Source organism: Mus caroli, unplaced genomic scaffold (genome assembly GCF_978045245.1).
Source record: "Mus caroli unplaced genomic scaffold, Mus_caroli_1 scaffold_9, whole genome shotgun sequence".
In the NCBI taxonomy this organism is placed as follows: domain Eukaryota; kingdom Metazoa; phylum Chordata; class Mammalia; order Rodentia; family Muridae; genus Mus; species Mus caroli.
The window spans coordinates 118,442,361-118,464,056 of record NW_028227264.1 but is presented as its reverse complement, the minus strand read 5'-3'; the positions used below and the strand labels follow the sequence as shown (position 1 = coordinate 118,464,056).

Below are 21,696 nucleotides of genomic sequence, written 5' to 3'. Positions count from 1 at the left end.
TTTGGACTTTATCCTGAGAGCAACAGGAAGCCATAGAATCCCTGAGATAGAGGAGTAACATGGCCAGATTTGCATAGCATAGCAGAGCTTCCAAAGGTATGTTTTCAACTTAAGTAATACAGTGACCCCTTAGCCTAATTAAAATGCTAACCCTTCCCGCCTTGAGGAAAAATGTAACCGTAAGGCTATGAATTTTCAAAACTATATTGCTAACTTATTTTTCAAGCATGAGAGTAAGAAGTACTTCAGAGAGGTTTATTTCCCCCAAAGTTAATTTCAATATTTTTACATTGGATGGTAAGAAAATATTCAAAAATCCCAGTAAGAAGACAAAAACTTCATTTATGACTTAAAGTGCTGAGACACCGTTGTTGAATCATAAGCCTGTGGCAGAGGCAACTTATGTGTGGCTAGAATCCGTGAACAGGAGAAACCGTGGTCTTTCTTAAGCCCTCAGCCTTTGCTGCCTAAGTAGGGCAGTAGCTACATGGGCAGCAGCCATCTCCAGCCCCTTCCTATGTGAAGTGATCTCATTAGTTTCCTAACTCTAATAAAAAGGAAATTCTGGGGCACTACACCCTCTGTCCCCTGATGCCATCTTTCGAATGTTACAAGATAAGTTAACCACCTCTGGGGACTGTAAGTAGGAAAAAAAGATATTTCCATAGGAATTTATTTTGTTTGGTATCTTAGTTAGGGTTTTACTGCTGTGAACAGACCCCATGACCAAGGTAACTTTAAACAACATTTAACTGGGGCTGGCTTAGAGGTTCAGAGTTCAGTCGATTACCATCAAGGTGGGAAGCATGGCAGCATCCAGGCAGGCATGGTGCAGGAGGAGCTGAGAGTTCTACATCTTCATCTGAAGCCTGCTAGCAGAATACTGGCTTCCATGCAGTTAGGACTAGGGTCTTAAAGCCCATGCCCACAGTGACACACTTATTCCAACAGGGCCACACCTTCTAAGAGTGCCATTCCCTGGGCTGAGCATATACAAACCATCACACTTGGCATTCGAGCTTTGCATTTTTGAATGGATTCTGTTTAAATATCATCAAGTTCACAACAGTGCCTTTAAAAAAAACCCTTTTTACTGGAGAATGCACTATAGCTCTGCATAGCTTGCAAGTGCTCTTCCCCTGGCTATATTTTCCTGTCCTTTTTAAAAATCATGTTATGTGGCAAGGCTGTGAGTTGCCTACACTGACCTTGAACATTCTCTGGAGCCAAGTAGGCCTTAAACTTGTGATCCTCTTGTCTCAGAACCCAAAATAACTAGAGTTATATTTTATGGAAGTGTTTCTTAACCTGTGGGTCACAACCCTTTTGGTGGCCCAACAAACCTTTCATAGGGGTCACATATCAGATATCCTGGATATCAGATATTTACATTAAAATTAATAACTAGCAAAATTGCAATTTATGAAGTAGCAGTGAAAATTATTTTATGGTTGGGGTCACGACAACACAAGGAACTGTATTAAAGGCAGCAGCATTGGGAAGGTGTAGAAGCACTGGAATATAGAGTTACTTATTTTATGAATTCTGATTACAACAGTGCTTTTGATGGTGCAAGAGATAGGCTTTAATATAAAATAATTAAATTTCACTACCTCGTGTCTGCTCCCGAATGCTTTGCCTTTAAATAAAATTTTGTAAGTACCCTAATTGAATACACTTTTCAGGTGTAATTTCTTTTCTTTTTTCTTTTTCTTTTCTTTTTTTTACAATTTTATTTTTTTTTCAGCTTCAGCAGATGTAAGGTACATTTGAATAACGTAGGCCCAAGAGCTGTAGCACATTTCTGGGATGATGTTAAAGCAAGCTTGCGAGTGATGGTACTGAATCCACAGACCCAGACTGAGAGCCACCCCCAGCTCTCAGGGGCCCAGGAAGGGCCTTTGAGGGATGCTGGAGGCTCCCTTATGCAGCTGACCGGAGTGTGCAGCCTCTGAGGTATCAGGCCGAGGATCTTATGGCAAAATTCAAAGTACAAACTTTTCTTTATTTACCTGTAGACTTTCCACATGCTTGGGACCGAGCAAAGGCACTTAGCTTTGGAAAACTAGAAAATTGTGGGTCATGTCAAAAGAATATGAGAAATAAACATTTTTATTTTGGATGCTATACTTCAGAAGGTTGTATAAATGTACTCATGATTGGACGCATACATTTTTCCTTACAGATTTTATTTAAATAATTTAAATATTTAAATATTTAAAGAAATTAAATAATGTCATTTCTACCTAATTTATCCATTGAATATTTATTAGGAAACTTTCATTCCCATGAGCTATTCTGGGCACTAAAAAACAGCAGGTTAAAAAAAAAATCACACAAGGAAAGCCCCTGTTCTCAGAATGTGTGTTCTAGAAGAAGGAAACAAAGAGAAAACAACTGAGTAAAGATGTGTGTCATGCCAGATGGTGAGAGCACAAAAAAGTTGTGTGTGTGTGAGTGTGTGTGTGTATGTGTATGTACGTGTGCATGTGTATGTGTGTATACATGTGTGTATGTACATGTGTACATATGTGTGTCTGTGTGTGTATATATGTGTATACATGTGTGAATGTGTAAGTATGTGTGCATGTGTATATATGAGTGTGTATGTATATATATGTGTGTGTGTGTATGTATATGTTTGTGTATATGTGTGTCTGTATATGTACATGTGTATGTATGTGTGTATTTATATATGTATGTATACATGTGTGCATATGTGTGTGTGTGCATGCTAGGATGCATACTATCTTCAATGGATCCTCAGTGGACTAGGGATGACCCCAGCCAACCAACAACATGTACCAAAGACTCGAAAGAGGTGAGGGCTTTTTAAAGGAAGAACATTCTAGGCAAAAGAGCTGATACAAATATAGCTCTGGGTGTGAAGTGAGTATGGCATAGTGTTTATGTGTGTGTGTCATGCACATGCATGTATATACACATGTGTGCCCCCCAATTTCTGTGCGTGTGGAAGTCAGAGGTCAACTTTGAGCATCTTCCTCTATGACTCCCCAAGTTAAATTTTGAGATGGTCTTTCTGTAAGTGAACCTACCATTTGTGCCTTTGGCTAGTGAGCCAGTGAGCCTCAGAGATCTCCCTTGGCCCGCCCCCTTCCTTCTCTTTGAACCCTCCTCCCCAGGGCTGGAGTATAAGCAAGACTGCCACACTAGCTATCTCATGAGTGTCGGGTTCTGATCTTCCTTCACGCTTATACCCATTTCACCTCCTCCTCAGCCTTGGGTGTGGAATGCTTGAGAGGCAACAACAGGTCTGTGGTGCTGAAGTGTACAAGGGAGGTGCTTACCTCACAAGATGAGGAGGGAGGGTGAGAATCACTTAGGAGCTTTTAGCTACACCAAGAACTTTGCCTTTGACTCTGGCTACTGAAGAGGCATTAGATTTTGAGAAGTGGCGCAACAGGTTCGTCCGAAAGGGACATCTGAAGGGAACACCTGAAAGGTCATCTGGAAGGGATCCCCATGGTTGCCATGTTGGGAATAAAAGGAGCAATGGAGACTACGTAAGAAGATATTTCTCATGATGCGGTTGAACCGTCGGGTTGCCTTTAATTATGGCGATATTAGCCATAAAGAGAATCGAGTGGTTGGTAGAATTCTTTTAGTGTGAGATTATTAGGTTTTGTAGATGATGGGATGGACGGATAAGAGCAAGAGGAGAATAAACAACCACATTCTACTCAATTTCCCATGGCTGCGATAAAACAGTCTGACCAGAAGTAACCTGGGGAGGAAAGGGTTTTATTTGGCTTACACTTCCAGGTCATGGGTCATCTCTGAAGGAAATGACAACAGGATCCTGAGCAGTAACTGAGGCAAAAACAGTTATCTCTGGCTCACGCTCGGCTAACTTCCATATATAGCCTAGATGCATGGCAGCCTGGATTTTCCCTCATGAAACCACAACCAAGACAACCTGTCACAGACACGGTCCCAGGCCACTGATATCTGGGAATTCCTCGGTTGAGCTTCCCTTTTTCAAGATGATTCTAGGTTGTGATAAAAGTTGACAAATAAAACTAGCTGAACTGCTTCAAGGCACACGGCCTGGCTGACCCGAACACTGGAAGTTCCCTACGCCGAGACAGGAAGCACATTAGGGGAAATACTTTGGAAGGGTAGAAGTCTGGCATTTAATGCTGGCCACGATATGTTCAGATACAAACTAGTATGCAGCACTATTGAATAAGCAGGCTATTTCAAGAGTCATCAGTGTCCTAAATGTATTCTTCCCCTGGACCCTTCCACAGTAGGGAGACATGGGGATTTCTGCCCTATTCAAAACGTGCTCTTGAATGTCTACAGGACCTTAACAACTTCCAGACAAAGCAAGATGGTAACTGTAAGGAAACAATGAATGCTTTTACAGTATATGATGAATCCCCATAGAGCTGTCTGCAGTAGCTACACCAGGTCACCTCAGGTAGATCTCAAACAAGCCATAATTTCAGAGTCTCCACAACTAACTGCGGGGCAAAATGATACTTCTTGTTCCAGATTTTTATTTATAAACAAGATCCGTCTGAGCAGTCTCGGTGTAAATAAATACCCAAATAAACAAAGAAAGGAAAGAGCGGGGAGCGGGGAGTGGGGAGATGCGTTCCTATCTGTGGAAAGGCAGTGGTGAGGAAATTCCATTAATTAAAAAAAAACTCATGTAGAGGTTACCGACATGCTGTAGAAGTAGGTACCACCAAAAGTAAAGGCGCTACCACATACAATAACAGGAAGTGGTAGGGGCTGTGGTATTTTGCAGGGTCCAGGGTGGAGGTGGGGATAGGAAGGCTTGTATGCCACTATTGTAAAAGATGGAAGGAAGGCTAATGCAGTCTGATTTTGTGTTGTTTCTAGAACAACCAGAAACATGTGTATTTACATGAAGTCTAATTTTAAAATGCTGGACTCGAGTTCACATTTTCAAAAAGTCCCATGTAAAAGCCAAACAAAACATATCTGCAGAATGCTATTGATTGATGGCTTTTAACTTTCACTTTCTAAATTTGCCAGCTACACGCAAACCATTTTAATGATTGACTGAGTGGATATTTTAAATCCCCTCATGGCTTTGACGACCTTTTTTTCCTACACAGGAGAGACCATGCATTTTACTTATGACCTGAAGTTTCTATTTACGTATGAAGTGCTAATATTCACATATACAGGAGTAAAAGCATACTAATAATAGAATATACATAATTCCCTACCTTTTCAAGATTTCTTAAAATGAAAGTTGTCAGCTTTCCTGTTGTTTCTGTGTAAAAACTTCTCAGATTATAGCTCTGCGTTAACAACATGGAACAAAGGAAAGTCGGCTTTGCCGACACCAAAATAGGTTGACATTTTGAAAGACCGTCACGAAACGTTTCTTCGAATGATGTTAAGTCACAAGAGGTGGAAGAAAAAGGACTGGCTCTGACTGGATTCAACCCATGGTGGAAAGGATTTTTATTATGATCCTGGGTGTTTTTCATATTTTCCCCCAGTAAGTCATTTTTCATCCCCCCCTTTTTTTTTCTGGAAATCTTCACTGAAAGAAAGGAACCCAAGATGATGGAGTAGACTTTGTGGGGCACATAGCCTTTTTCCTTCTCGATAGGTGGCTGGAACCTAGTTCATGACCCTAGAGGAACTAGCGCTCATTGTCAACTCAATACAATCTAGGTGTAATCTAAGAAGTTCTAATGTGGATTGTCTAGACTAGGTTAGTTATGCACGTGGCTGTGACGGATTATTCTGCTTAGATTGATCCCAGTGGGACGCTCCTCTAGACAGGAAATGGTGGAGTCTGTGAGCATGGAGAGAGCGAGCTGAGCACTCTGGTGCATTCGTAAACTCTTTGCTCTGTGGTCTTGACTATGGATGTAATATAACTGCCTCAGGTGTTCTGACTTCCCCACAAGAATAAACTATAAATGAACTGTGAACCAAATAAACTCCTTAGCCTCTAAGTTGCTTTTATCAACATGTTTTATCACTGGAAAACACACACACACACACACACACACACACACAAAATTGGGAAGAATTCCATCTTCTGGAGAATTCTTGGGGGTCGTTTGCCCTGGAGTGGCTTCATTTCCACACGCTGCACAGATCTCTACCGTTGGAAGGCAGGTTCTTCTTTCTTCCTGCTTTACTTTTGAAATAACTGAGAGAAGGAATGCCCGAGTGGGGTTAGTTCTTACAATTCCAATAGCTGGCATCTTAGGTGGGCAAGTGACTTCTTTTTCCCTACAGTTAAAAATGCAAGGTTACCTATAATAGCAGAAACTGCCACAGTTGGGTGATGAAGTGGAGGTGCTGGGATGCCACCCACCATCTTCCTTAGACAGAGCCTTCACTCTCACTGATGAACACATAGAGGAAGCTGCGAGAGACAGGACAAAGTGGGGTTCCATATCCATCTCCTGAATGGACTGACAGGCTCCGTAAGAAGAAGGATTTTGCTAAACCTGTTACAGGGTGAGGCACCTGTCTTCAATAATAAATATTAGTTTAAATGACTGCAACATCAAGTGGCATTGTGACTTTCATGCCAGACTGTTGTCTGTACTTATCAGCTGACATTTCAAATTCAAGAACTGAAAGGCTGCAATACTTTTATGTCCTGGTTTTAAAATAATTTATTTGTCCTTGTTGTGATTCTGGGTGCATATTTTACTGGCACCTTTCTATCGCCCTTGGTTTGTTAAGTCTAAGATGGAAAAAATCTAGGAGCATCTATGTTTGCCCAGAGAGTTATCAAGTGATACTAAGTCATATGTACTGTGCCCTCTCTACATGCTAGGATCTGTCCTGTGCCTTAGAAATAGATTGTATTCCTTAAGCTTCATAGGAAGGATGTGAGGAAGATGGTATCTTAGGAGCTAGGAACCAAGAGGGAGAAGCTGAGAAACAGGGAATGGCCATAATTAGTCCACAGCTGAGTCACAGTGGTACTTCTGCCATGAGGTCCGTGTGCTACGATTTACACAAAGTAGATACGAACAAGTCTTCCATTAGAAATGTGCCTGCACTCTGTACATGGACTTTGCTGTACCAGCTGCATTTATTTAGATTTTTGAAATTCCTTCCTTTCTTCCACCGTGTCCTGGAAAGGTGCTGACGTTGCGTCCAGCCATACGCAGCCCCATGGATTTCTTTGGTGTGTTCTAGGCTGCAGGGTATTAGTGTTTCCCCATGACTTACTCTTATAAACACTTCCTTCAGACACTTTTTGCTGCGCATTTGCTTCATGGAGACCTCTGACTTACATTTTTTCTTTCTTTCTTAAGAGGAGACCCAATGCCTCTCTTTTCTATTATCTTTTCAATTAGAGAGCATTTTGTCTTAGAAGGCCACCGTGTTATTTTATATTTGTGAAATAATTGCATTTTGCTATTTAGTCATATAATGGGATTCATAACAGCTTTTTAGATTTAGAAGTGATCTCATCCCAAGTTTATGTCGACTGTTTATGTTTCAAGAAGAGAGCGCTCACCTAATGTTTTGAATGTTTATTTCAAACATTAAAAAGTTGCCCTAGATTCTTGACCATTAATACTTTTTCTTGCTAACAATATTCATTATTCCCCAACATTCCAATGCACAATTCTGAAGATGCTTGGATTAACTGTATAGGAAATGACCGAGTCTACACTTGCTTTCACATTCGATGGAGTATTCACATCAAGTCTCTGGGGCTAACTTCACATTTTCATACATTGTCCGGATTGTTATGATAACTGACCTTGGGGGTCACCTTGCCCACACTTGGGATTAACTAAAACTGAAGCAGCTGGGCATACTTGTGAGAGATTTGTCATGGTTGGATTATTTGAGTTGGGAGAATGACGAGAAATCCAGATAATTTGAAGACTGACCCTACATCTGGGCCACACCTTACAATGGCAGCCCACATAAAAGGACATGGAACAAAGAAGCCTTTGCTCTTTGCTTGCTTGCCCTAACTCTGACCGGCAAGTTCATCTGTCGTGTTCCTGAGAGATCCCTTTTGTTGGCGTTAGAACCCACTTCCCTGATATTCCAATGTAGACTGAAGACTGTCATCTCTCTAGGACTTCCCCGAGCTGCGGCAGAGAGGAAGTGCTGAGGCATTCAGTCTTGTGGACTGGGCCACTGGACAACCGATGGAGCCTTTCTGCCAAGAGACAGCCATTGTTAGACTATTCTGACCATAGCCTGTAAGCCACTCTAATGAACCCCCTTTGAGTGTACATAAAACTGTTCTATCGGTTCTGTCAGAGAACCCTGACACAATAGACCATGTGGCAATTCTGGCCCAGTTAAGGAAGAACACACTAGAAAGCAGAACCATGCAAACCGGCACACGGAGAGGATTTGACCTTGATACACTTAACCTGGGAACCAGTGTCTCAGGACTGCCCAGGACTTTCTTTAAAGGGACTCTAACTTCTTGCTTCTCAGCCATTAGGGAAGGACGAAGGTGGCACTTGGTGCTGCTAAGTCAGATGAAATTTTGCAGGCAGAGAGCAGAAGACAGGAGCCTGCCAGTCTCTCTACCCCATGGCACCTGGATAACAAGCAACCCGTGCTCTGCAGGGAAATATGAGCTTCATCGGGTTTCCCCCAAATTCAAATGTGCTCGCCGCCAATTACTAGCAAGCCACCCATTCCATTCAATCTGTGAGCCCTTGTCTCTAAAGTCGGGATAATGATATGTCTGCCTCATTGGTTGGTGGTGAAAACACAAGGGGTGGATCAGGCAAAACACTTTGTCCAGAGCCCAGCAAGTAAGTCACGAAGAAAACAAGGGTGAAATTCTTCCCTCCAGCCTGCATTGCATGACAGGGTGGGTGGGCTCATGCCTCACTGTGGATTAAGTAGACAAAGAAGGAAGGGTAATCAAGTACTGAGGGAAGAGAAGACAGCCAGCCACATCCTTAGTGAGAAAGTGGACACAGACTGCCAGCCAGGGAAAGAGAAGAGAAGAAAGCTCCAGGCAACCAACTTGTCTGATAAGAAAGTAGCTCCGTCGCAAAATTCCAACCACATTTCTAAGCTCTGGTTTTTATTTATTTATTTATTTATTTATTTATTTATTTATTTATTTATTTATTGTATTTTTTTTTCACCTTTGTTGCATGCTTGACCGACCTTACCTGGCACTTCATCATCCTTACATTCATTTCTTCAAAGCCCCTACTTCCTTTTAACCTTGCTCTCCACATAGGCCAATATTCTTGCTCTTCCTTCTGTTGAGTGCCCATGGATGACGTCTCTTCCATCCGTTCTCTTAAAGCGTGGTTCTTCAGAGCCGGCCAGTTGCTTTACCTTTTCCCTCCTCTAAATCCTAAGAAAGATCACCCTTCCTTCCTCCCCAAAGAAGTGCTCACTCGGCAAACTCCCTCTTACTCCTTTCTTCATTTCTGATATTTTCTGCCTATTGGTGGTCCATTATTTGTTGGCTAATTTCTAGTATTTCTGGCAGTTGGCGATGATAATGGGGGTCCTTTTGGCTCAGGGTGTGCTGAGCGCAAGTGCTTGCTTTAGTTTCTGTGCCTCAAACCCACCTCTGAGAATGATACTTATGAGCAATGGGTGTCTGTAACATCACTTCTGAAAGATGACTGACAAGCATTGCATACATTGTCTGTAATGATATTTCAAGTAAATTTTGACTGATCAAAGAAATACTAGGAGAGTTTGAAGACTTATCTAGGGCTATTGTGTATGTGTGTGTGTGTGTGTATGTGTGTGTGTGTGTGTGTGTGCCTATATTCAAATATATGTATATGTGTATATAGACATATATGAACATTATATTAATTATATTAATGTGTACACACACACACATATTTGCATGTATCTCAAATTGCTCAAATTATTCAGTCACTACAGGTAATTTATCTTGCTCCTGACCAACTAATTGAGCACACAGGTTTGTTTTTGTTTTTATTCCCCCCCCCCCCAAGGCTGAGTTTTTGTTTTTAGCTACTGATTACAAATAATCCAGAACACTGTCAATTAAGTCTTTAACTTGGAGGAGAGTGTTCGTATGGATAGATGTATGCTTTCATTAAAATCAATTCTCCAGGACTCTGATATCTAGATTACTCTGTGCAAAGGCCGTGTTGGTGGAGAACACTTATTTCTAGTGTAGTAGAGACCTCTTCTCCATTTGGTTCAAGCATAGGGAAAATTTTTTTTCTATGATAAGATCATAGGAAACAATACATTTATGTTTCATTATATTTGCATTAAATTTGTTTCATTATTTAAGGTTTGTGTGTGTGTGTGTGTATATATATTATAATATATATATTCATATTTGCCCGTTGTCTTAGTTAGGGTTTTACTGCTGTTAACAGACACCATGACCAAGGCAAGTCTTATAAAGGACAACTTTTAATTGGGGCTGGCTTTCAGATCAGAAGTTGAGTCTATTATCATCAAGTGGGAAGCATAGCAGCATCCAGGCAGGCATAGTGCAGGCAGAGTTAAGAGTTCTACATCTTCTTCTGAAGGCAGCTAGTGGAAGACTGACTTCCAAGTGGCTATGGCTAGGGTATTATAGTCCATGTCCACAGTGACACACCTACTCCAACAAGGCCACACTTCCTAATAGTGCCACTCCCTGGCCCAAGCATATACATACTATCACACACTTGTCTACAGATCTAGCAGTTTCTTTAATCAGCGTCTATTTTTGGGGAATCATAGCAACCACCCCTCAAAGTCAAAACATCACAAACTCGACCAACCAATGTCATGTGCTATTAAGAAATTTGGGAGCGAACTCCTAAGATATCATCTTCCTCACATCCTTCCTATGAAGCTTAAGGAATCCAATCTATTTCTGACATACAGGACAGAACCTAGCATATAGAGAGGGTACAATACATATGACTTAGTATCACTTGATATCCCTTTGATATCCCTTGATATCAAGTGAACATAGATGCTCCTAGATTACTACATCTTTGCAGATTATCTCTCTTCAGTCTGAAGGGACTCTCAACTTTTATTACTCACTGTCGCAGGGAGGGGCCTAGTGAATCTGCTCAGTTTCAGGAACTTCCTGAAGCTACTTTGAGTTGTTTGCTTTTCGGGTTAAGGAGCTTTCTTGACGAAAGCAGTCACATAACCCCCCTTCCTGCACAGGTTCATGGTTTAAAAACTTGGACCTTCTTATTGATGCTTTTTGTTTAGTTCTGGTTTTGGTTTTTGGTATTGGTTTTAGGGGAAACCTAGCTAAAAGTTAAGTCATTAAAGGAAGATGTAGAAAGAATCTCTTATGCAGTGTATGGAAGCATCACCTATCAATAAAAAGCCTATGGCCCATGGGACATTTGGCAGAGAGAGATCAGATTCTGAGAAATAGTCAGGCATGAGAGATTGCCCCAACACTGAAGGAGAGGGTCACACGAAACTGCAGAGAGGTAACAAGGCATATGACAGAACTTAGAACATAATAAATGGATAATTTAGTTATGAGCTAGTCAGGGAACAAGCCTAAGCTTTTAGCCTACACATTTATTCATAAAATATTAAGTCTCAAGAGTAGTTATTTCTGAGAACAAAGAAGCCAGGTAAAAGAGTCCATGCTTACGAGCAAAACTATGGAGGATATATTATATATCTGAAGAACATTATATATAATACATTTATACATATATTATATATGTATATACATAGAATATGTATTAATATGTAATATAATATATGTATATATAATATATATTATATATTACATTTTACATGTATACACACACACACACACACACACATATAAAATACCCAGCCCCTGATTCCTGACTTGATGTATATTTCCTAGTCCATCATGATGTGAGTATCTTCCACCACATGCCTCTGTCACCATGACCTAAGTTGCTCCATCATTTCTTCTTGGACTGAAACCCTCTGAATCCATCAGTCAAAATAATTTTTTTCTCCTTAAGTTGTTTCTGTCAGGTATTTTGTCATAGCGACCCCAAAGCAACTGATACAAATTGTCATATATGAATAAATTATTGTGTATTTCTTGAGAGCACCCTGAAAAAGCCCCGATGCCTTAGATCTTTGTAGCATTTCCTTCCATCTATGTAGTGTAAGTGGCCCTTAGACCTAGGGACATTTTGTCAATTTTGGGTCATACCCCTGGTGAGGAGCGGTACAGTGACCTGGAGTTTCCTGTGTCCTGTTTGTAGCCTTACAAGCCTGGAGTTGGAGAACCCAAGGATGTGTCACATCCCCTAAGAGGCTCTGGGGTCCAGGGCTTCCAGGGAGTCAGGATTGTTCTAAGACTGTTTACCCTTCCTGCATCTTCTCCATCCTGCCTTTCCTTTAGCTCTTTTAACAACAAGATGGTAGATGTAAGTCTTAATTTTTGCATATTCTTTTAATGGCATTAACTCCTTAGTTTAAAATTTAAAATTTTAGATATAAAGTCACTCAGAAGGCAGTACATTAATCCTTTCTCTCCATGAGTCAGGAATCCAGAAAGGCTCCAAGGAACTCAATTTCTCCCTCTTTTGTAACATCTTCCTGTTGTAATATTTCATCCTGTTAGGTCTATGGCCAGGATACTAGAGAAGGATGCAATTAGCAGGGAAATTTATATTCTAAACCTTTTTCTCTTCTCCTCCTCTCCCCTCCTCCCCTCCCCTGCCCTCCCTTCCCCTCCCCTCCCCTTCTCCCTCCCCTCCTCCCCTCCCCTCCCCTCTCCCCTCTTCCCCTCCCCTCCCCTCCCCTCCCCTCCCCTCTCCCCTCCTCCCCTCCCCTCCCCTCCCCTCCCCTCCCCTCCCCTCCCCTCCCCTCCCCTCCCCTCCCCTCCCCTCCCCTCTCCTCTCCTCTCCTCTCCCCTCCCCTCCCCTCCCCTCCCCTCCCCTCCCCTCCCCTCCCCTCCCCTCCCCTCCCCTCTCCTCTCCTCTCCTCTCCTCTCCTCTCCTCTCCTCTCCTCTCCTCTCCTCTCCTCTCCTCTCCTCTCTTCTCTTCTCTTCTCTTCTCTTCTCTTCTCTTCTCCTCTCTCCTTCTTTCTTCTCTTTTCTTTGTTGGTGTCAAACCCAGGCCAGAGAGTCCTTCTGCCTCTGAGCCAGAGTCACTGTCCAATATTGTAGCTTGCTACCTTGCAGTTTTATCTCTTGTCAGCTGACCATGTCAGTGAGCTTTATGTCAAAACTCTTAGACAGCCTTCTGAAAGTAGACAGTCAGTTCTCAAAGCAAATGGTATCAGAAACACAACAAAAAAAAAAAATAAAAATCACCCTGCCTCTTCAGACTTCTCCTCGCTTCCATGTATGGGTGGGTCTTTTGAACTCAAGAGAAAGTGTGAAAATAAGTGGCACTGGCTTGGGTACCACCCTTGGCTCTCCCTGAAAATGGTCTCCGGACTAATGCTTTGGGCCAGCCTGCTGCAGTAAAATTGATGCATAATCTGTGCTCTACATTTTCCTTTAGTCAGCCCAGTGCTCAGAACCCTCCAGTGGCCTCTGACCATGCATTACATCGCCTATGTCATGTGTTATACCCTTTCACCAGCTTTTCTCGTGCTCGACCTGGAAACCTTGTACCCTATGTCTCAGTATCTCTTTTCTTAGGTTATTGTTCAGTTTAGGGTGCTATAGTTCAGATCTTTTATGGTTGTGGTGTGTGTGGTTTTTGTTTGTTCTGTTTATTGAAACAGCCTCACCGTGTAGCCTTGGCAATCCTGAAATTCAGAGTGTAGACCAGGCTGGCCCTGAACTCATAGAGCTCCATCTACCTCTGCTTCCCTACTGCTGGAACTAAAGACATGCCCTTTCATACCTGGCTTTATAGTTTGGAACTTAAATGCGCCCCTCAATGGTCCTGTCCATGTTGCAGGCTTTGTCTCCTCCCACACAGCACTCTGAAAAATTGTTAGAAACCCGTGGCAGCTCTTACCAGGTTGAACCGTGTGGGAGGTCCTCACTCCATTGGGGAGTTCCCTGAAGGAAAACTGGAGACGCCAGCTTCTCCTTCTGCTGCTGCTCCTTTCATTACTGATGGTGACAGGGGCAGTCTTGCTCTACCATGAGATGCTGCCACAATGCTGCCCTTCTCACAAGCCCTAAAGTTACAGGGCCATCAATCAGGGATTGAAATACCCAAAACTGAAGAAATCAACTTTGCCTCCTAGGGTGGTTTGAATATTCTTGGCCCAGAGAGTGGCACTATTAGGAGGTGTGACCTTGTTGGACTAGGTAGAGCCTTGTTGCAGAAAGTGTGTCATTGTGGGCATGGGCTTTAGGACTCTCATCCTAACTGCTTGGAAGTTAGTCTTCTAGCTACCTTTAGAACAAGAGTTAGAACTCTCAGCTCCTCCAACACTGTGCCTGCCTGGACGCTGCTATGTTCCCACCATGAACCTCTGAACCCCCCGTAAGCCAGCCCTAATTAAATGTTGTCCTTTATAAGAGTTGCCTTGGTCACGGTGCCTCTTCACAGTAGTAAAACCCTAACTGAGACACCTCCTTGTAAGTTAGTTGTCCTGTGGTCTCTGCCAGTGGGAAGCTGACTCACGCCCAGAGTATCTCTCGTCTGTTATCCTTACTTGGACTTCTCTCCATTGACTATGCTGCTCCTTCTACTTGGAATGTGCTCTCCTTTGTGCATGGAAAGCCTGCGACCATTTTCTGAAGTCAAGATGCAATTCCCCTCCTCGAGGAATCCACTGTGGCTCTTCCAATGAACCCAGGGTCTCTAGCCCTCTGTAGTTATCTGGTATTTAGCCTCTGTGATCTACACAATAGAGTACTTAGAGGGGTGTTTTTGATTTACTATGAGGGCAAAGTCAGATAAACCCCTCTTAAACTGAAAATACAGGTTACGTCAAAAGACACATTAAGGCTACCTAATCTAGCACACCCCCAATAACTCAGCCTAGCTGAGCCTTGTAGAGTTATCTGTGGTTGCCTCTTGAGATCTCATGGCTTCTTTGGAGCTGTGGCTCACCGCTGTCACACATTCTGCTGAGAAAATGACTCCTCATATCACCATCCTGGGAAAATATTTTTTTAAGAAAAAAAAAAGAGTTCAAAGTTCAGTTTCCATTAAGTTCATATTACTTTTGCACCCTCATAAAGCTGAAAAAAAATCCCAAACCAGGAACTGTATGAGTCACTCTCAGTATCAGACAGAACATGGTGTAACAAGACATGGTGCAGCTTAATTGAAGGATTCGCCACAGAAGATAGGGTTGGACAGACTGATAAAGAGAAATCAAGAGCCCTGAAGATGGTGATAGCAGGAAATCCTTGCTACCGCTGGGCTTCAGGGGACAGGAGGATGGGATGTATTCCAAAACTCTGAGGGAAAATGGACATCTGTGGAAGAGGCCTGTCCAACAGGAGCTGATATCTTCATTCACAGGCACATCCAGGCTGGGATGTAGCTTAGTGGTAACACTCTAGCTGGACCCATATAAGGTCTTGTGTTCCATGCCTAGCATGTAGAAGAAATAACATGGAAGATGACTACTAATTTGTGGTGGGATGTCTCAGGAAGAGCCAGCAATAGAGGCTGACTTCATTGTCCTCGGGGCCTTCTATCTCTGGCTAGTAGTGTTTGCTTATCCAATCTACTGGTAACTAGTGGGCAAGAGAACAGTTGCTGCTGTCTTAGGCTCCTGCAGTAGGGAGTGGGTGGAAGAGTAGAGAGTGGGTTTGAGAGACAGGGAATGTCTTTAGTTTATAATCCATGTGCTTGTTAAAGGTGACTTTTCTTGTCTGTTTTAGGCGCTCCTTGAAAGCTTAGACCATGTCTCACATTTCCATGGTTTCTAATATCTCATAGTGTTTATTTAGTTCAATGAGAATTGAAATGTACATGCACGTGTGCATTTGTGTATGTGTGTGTGTTAGAGAGACAGAGAGTCAGAGAGGAACAGAGACAGAGAATCAGAGAGAGAGACAGAGACAGAGACAGAGAGACAGAGAGACAGAGACAGAAACAGTGACAGAGAGACAGAATGACAGAGACAGAGAGCTGTGATCTTCCATCTTCCAAACCCTGGGTTTGAAAGACAGAACAGGGAGACAGAACAGACACTACCTTCAGGACATGACATAGCCATTGCACACAAGAACTCACAGGAGCCATGTCACCATTGCAAGATGAAACCAAACAAGTCAGCAACCTGACAGAGCTAGCTAGACCCAGTGGGCTCTGGAAAACCAAAGCACAATGAAAAGGTCAAGAAGGAGGGGGAGGGGGGGAGGGGGGGAAGGGGAGGGGGAGAAAGGCAGTTGCTGGAGGCTGGGGGTGGGGTCATGAGAGAGAGTTGGGATAGGGTGTGGGAGAGGGGAGTGGGCAGAGAGAGTTGGGGGTAGATATGATCAATATATACTGTTTGCATTATGAAATTGTCATAGAGTAGAAGGTATTTTATTTAAAGTTCACTAAATGAGACTTATACCCTTTTCTTTAATTAAAGCAAATAATTTTCTTTGTAAAAAAAGTGTTCCTTTTCCCTTATTTTTATTCTATTAATATTATTAATTTGGAAACAGAGCTAGAATGTACCTGTACTATTAGTATTCTTATTTATGATTTTTCTTATTTATTTAATTTTGAAGCAATGGTGTTTGAAATAAGTTGATACTGGAATTGATTTTTAAGAACAGTATTTTTTTTTTCAAACATCAGTCGTATGGAGTATTCAAGAAGTAAGATGGGAAGGAAATAATTGTTTAGAAATAGTAAGGGGAAAACCTGTCTGAATTTTCTTGAAAGCGCACAGGCTGTGAGCATAGCAATAGAGACCACCCCGAGGATCTCAGATACATTGTAGCCATGTAGCGGCTCCTTAGTATCCCCTTTCTGTTGGTTAATTCGGAAAGCTACTCCAGCCTTCCTGAGTGAGTTTGAACGCGATAAGCACAGGGAGGGATTTCTTGCTAGGGGCAATTTAGGTCATGACATGAGCCGATTATTAATATTATACCGTGGCCCTATTTTCTTGTAAAAGGACCCCCAAAAGGAAGGAAATTTGTGTCTGTCTCTCTGTGTGTCTCTGCCTGTCTGCTTGCCTCTCTCCTCTCTGTCCCTTATTCTCTTCGAGGGTGGAGTGTGCCCTCCTCTTATTACTCTGTAGGCGCCCTAGAGGGTCACACTGTAATGTGGGCCGGTCCCTTTGGCATTTGGATAAAGCTGAGGTGATCTTTGTAGGATGTTGCTATGACAATTTGCAAACAGCAGAGCCAATAGAACTCTGCAGGAGGTAGCTCCCTCAGGACTAAAGTCTGGTCTAGCTGGGGCCAGCACTCTCAGGGACCTGGGGACAGACACAATAGACAGGACAGTAAAAAAAATGGACCCAGGACTCCAGGAGCACTTCAGAAACTAGGCACCTCCCAGGAAGGAAGTGCATGCCTGGACGCGGTCCAACTTTCTTCCCTATCTGCTGGGATTTTTTGAAGCTTTCCCTCCACACCTGGCTGTCCAAGTGGACAAAGGTGCACAAGTGTGCCACGGGCGACAAAGCATAAGGTGTGCGACGACAGGGAAGCAAATTTTTGTTCTTTCTGGGAAACAGAGGTTGTAGACCACAAATGAAAAGGGCGGGGAAATTCTCCACGTGTCTGGGAAGGGAAAGGGAAAGGGAAAAGGAATCTTTTCCTCCGAGGATGTGAGGAATCAGAGGTGTCGCACCAGTGCAGCAGAGAGCTGAAAGGAAGGTGTGTCTGTCTCAGTGGCCGCACCGCGCCAGGGAAAGGCTTGGAGTTGTAAGGAAATGGGAGGTGTCTCTGATGTTTATTTTTGCCTAGCAACCCACAGCCAACTGCTACCTCAGCTGCGGTCCACAGGCGCCCGTCTGCCTCCCTTGTCCTAGCGACCGGAGGGCAGCGGTCACTCGGTGTCAGTGAATCAGGGAGGGCGTGCGTGGCTGAAATGGAGGTGGAAGGGCAGCCCCTTCCTTCGTCCATGCTTGGGTCACCAGGCTCAGCCGCAGTCCCTCCTCGGAGCCTGACTTTCCGAGGTGACCCTCATACAACTAAGTTCTCTCCATGATAAACTGGGGAGAGGGGCTGGCTGGGCCACTGGGACAGGGACAGGGACTGGGGTCGGGGCCAGGGGTGGGGGGCCCGCAGTATTGTCTGGGAGCAGCCATTAGGAGCGGTGTTTAGGGGCGTGATGGAAGAGGGAGTGGTCTCTGCAGCAATTTCGGGAGGAGGCCGGCCGCGGTAGGTTGCGCGGTAGTGCCGGGAGGGGCGTCGCAGGGGCGAGGGGGACCCGGGTAGAGGGCAGATGGCCGTAGGGGAGGCACAGGGCGAGCCGGAGTCGCAGTTTTCCTGGGAGCGGAGGGCGGCTCTGCGGAAGATCGGAGGGGGTGGGACTCCCGGGGTGGCGGGTGGGGGGTGGGGTGGCCGCCAGCCTGTGTGGCTGGGGCCGGGGGTGGGGGGGTGGGGGGAGTCTGGGGCGGGGCCTCGGCGGGGGCGGGGCTGGCCTTCTCGGGCGCGAGCCGCGGGGGCGAGCGTGTGTGCGAGTGTGCGCGGACGCGCGCGGGCCCGGGAGGAGGCTCCCGAGCGAGTGGGTCCCGGCGGCCGCAGCCCGCTCCCCGCGGCCCCGATGTGAGGGAGTCGGGGGAGGCCAGCGGTGCGGCAGGGGAGGGCGAGGCATGTGCACGGGCCGGGGGGTACAGCAGCCGCCCGAGGACGAGGGGGACGGCGGCGGCGAGGAGGAGAGCGGGGGGCTCGCGGCGGCGGGTCCGGGCCGAGGGGATGCAGCGGACTGCGTGTGTCTGGCTGTAGGGGGAGCGAGGCGGCGACGAGGCGCGGGTGACCCGCGTGAGGGGAGACCAGGAGGCGGCGGCGGCGGCGGCGGCGGCGAGGAGTAGCGGCGGGACCGGCGGCGAGGGCAGCACTGCCATGCACGTTCCTCTCCCCGCGGCCATGTTAACCAGGAAACCTTCGGCCGCCGCTCCCGCCGCCTACCCGACCGGTAAGGGCCCCGGGACCCTGTTGGCGGCGTGGGGGCGCGGGCTGCGCGCGTTGGTGCCCCGGGATCCCCGAACCCGGCGGGTCGAGCGAGGGCCATCCGGAGCGCGACCCCGCCGCTGCGCCCTCTCGGTGGCCCGCCCTCCCCTCCCCCGGCCCGGCGACGTGGGCTCCGGAGCTCCGGCCCAGCACTGCTCCCCGCCGGGTCGCGAACTTAACTTTGCAGCTGGCGGGTGCGCGCCGGGGAGTCGCGTCCCGACCCCCCTCGTTTCCCGCACGCCGCCGGCTTTTCCCGGGCCGGGTGTCTCCTTCCATCTTCTCCCTGGAAGAGGGGGTTCGCTGCCCACCGGGGCGGGGGCGGGGGGTCTGGGTGGCTCTCTTCCCCCACCCTGACCCTCTTTTGTCTCCTCCCGCGCGTGGCTCCCAGGCCGAGGAGGGGACACCGCCGTTCGCCAGCTTCAGGCTTCCCCGGGGATCGGCGCGGGGGCTCCCCGAAGCGGAGTGGGGACCGGCCCGCCCTCCCCCATCGCCCTGCCGCCTCTCCGGGCCAGCAACGCTACCACTACAGCCCACACGGTGAGACCTGGCTTCGGGTGGGCGCCAGGCAGACCCCTGGCTTGTTGGGTTCCGACTGTGGGAAGAGAGGGCCGAATCTCCACGCCCCTGGCAGGGGCCTGTCCTCGACGCCGCCCTCTGCAACTTGGGCGAGCCCCGAGCTGCTGCCACAAAGGAGATTCGTGGCTTGGGCCCCTTGCTTCCCTCTGGTGCTCGCCCACCCCAGAGCTCCTTTTCCTGGGAACTTCCTCCTTGCGCCCCCTCCCCCTTTTTTCATCTCTGCTTCCCAGAGCTCCCTCCCCCCCCCCCCCGTAAACATCTACTCCCAACCCCAGGGGTAGTGGATATTTATAGAAACGTATGTGTTAGGGGACAGCTAGGCTACCCTGCCCGGAAAATCGATCCCCCAAAGAGCTTCCGAGGCCTGGCTCCAGCCAGCAGGGAGCACCCGCCAATTGTCCCCCGCGTGTGTAAGCATGTTTTATGAGAGCTACAGGTTTGAGCACAGCAGAAATTGTAATTAACATTAACAAAAATAAGAGCTACAGCAGTCGTCAAAACAAAACAACCGCCCCCCCCCCCCCGCAGGATTCTCAACGTGGATATTGCTCAAAAGGAAAGACTGGGCTTTGCTTTGTAGGTGGCAAAGGAAGGGCATCTGACAAGGGCTGTGGTCCCTTGAGGCCCTGGGGAGGAGAGCGGAGCCTGGGACTGGTAGCTGTAGTGACTGGCAAGCTGGATGTGACTTCAGTATGTACCTTTCCTCAGCTCCCAGCGATGGCCTTTGGATGGTGACCGGGAGCCTAGAGGAGGTGTGCGCTTGCAGAAGGTGGTGGTTTCAAAGGTCTCTTTCCCAAAGGCTCTCTGGGAGCGTGAGCAACCTAGGATGCTTTCTGAGTGAGGTTGCTTGCAGGGCATAGGGTTTTGTTGCCAAGTGAAAGTTTGTTGAGAGCACCCACCCATGGTTTGTGGCCTGCAAGGAGCATCTCGGGGGGGGGGGGGGGGGGGGGGGGAGGGGTCATGTGTGACTGAAACTTGTTTATCACAGGAGATGAGAAGGTGGACTTTAGTTGTAATGGAGATATGTAAGAGAGGTAAATAATCTCATAGGCATGTTTTGTCATTCTGTTTTTCTCGGTGGGTCTATCCTGGGGGCTGGACATTATACAGAATTAACTCATCTGGGTTGTACTGTTGCTGGGAAAGAGAGCCTGCAGTTAGTAGGGATGTGATTGCCACAAGGGCATTCTACAAAGGAACAGCCATTGGTTTTAGAGGTTTGGATTTTCTGTGGTTTTGGCTGGTTTTGAATCATCTGACAGTTTGGAAAATACAGCGTCCATCCCCCTCCCCCCAGCTCCCCCTCCCTCATGTGTTGGTGTGATCATGTTACATGGTGTGAACTGGAAAAGAAATAATTCAGTTTGCCTCCGGTTTCCCAGTTTTTGTAAGGATGGCCTTTGCCTGATCAGAACTTCTTTGGGGTTGAAATATGTCATGGAACCCGGTGAAGGAGAAGTTGTCACTAGCAGAATAGCCTGTGTGGCATCAGAAAGGAAAGGCCATGAAGGCAATTTCGGGGGGTAGACGCCTGTGCTTTGTGACCTGCGTGTGACATGGCTGTTTGTAGCTGAAGGGTGAACTTCAGCCGCTCAGCATCCTTGGATGCTGGGTTTTGAAAGTGAAGCTTTGTGTTTCAAATGTGAGTTTCGACTTGGTTTGTGTAACATTGCAGGTTTCCCAGCCTGAGCTGAGTTTATCTGGCTCCTCTGTGTGTTTACCTGAGGAGGCAGACTCCACAGGTTAACTGAGCTGTCAGGAGTCCAGAGGCTACTCTGATGTGTATTGCCGAGTCACACACCCTCCCGAGTCTTCACTTCATGTACTATTTGGGACTACTAGTTCTGGGGACCAGTATCAGCTTAATTATAAATACTAGAACCTTTGCAGATCCAGAGACGCAATATTCCACATTTTCAAAAGTGTTTATGTATTTGTTTCTGGAGCAGTTACCCCTGGGAGGAACTGTGGAGGAATGAGCAGAGCAGGCCCCTTTCTCCCTTAAACACATGACAGGGTTATGAACTTTGGAATTTTCCATGGTAATATGCTTTCTTTTTTTTTTTTTTTTTGTATGACGTTTATTGTATACTATAGCAATTTAGTTTGGGTCAGCTTGTCCTAAAAGTAAAACCAATAAATA

The 21,696-nt window shown here is 46.0% G+C and overlaps 1 protein-coding gene and 1 long non-coding RNA gene across 3 annotated transcripts in view; one reads left to right on the top strand and one right to left on the bottom strand.

Moving 5' to 3' along the window:
• The window catches only part of Dyrk2 (dual specificity tyrosine phosphorylation regulated kinase 2), a 33,939-nt gene that overhangs the window by 1,927 nt on the left and 10,316 nt on the right, over positions 1 to 21,696 (top strand). The window contains exons 1-2 of one of the 2 annotated variants that reach the window (XM_021175004.3): positions 18,456 to 18,942; positions 19,366 to 19,514. The exons of the other annotated variant lie outside the window; for it this stretch is intronic. Coding sequence (XP_021030663.2) covers positions 18,870 to 18,942; positions 19,366 to 19,514 — 222 coding nt within the window. The 5' untranslated portion in view covers positions 18,456 to 18,869. Of the gene's footprint in view, positions 1 to 18,455; positions 18,943 to 19,365; positions 19,515 to 21,696 lie in introns of those variants that run through there. 2 annotated transcript variants of the gene reach the window in all.
• Positions 13,212 to 19,743, bottom strand: LOC147002775 (uncharacterized). The gene is made up of 3 exons (XR_015048468.1): positions 19,522 to 19,743; positions 19,158 to 19,260; positions 13,212 to 15,444 (listed from the first exon to the last, which is right to left on the bottom strand). It is a non-coding gene; the product is annotated as an uncharacterized LOC147002775 (long non-coding RNA).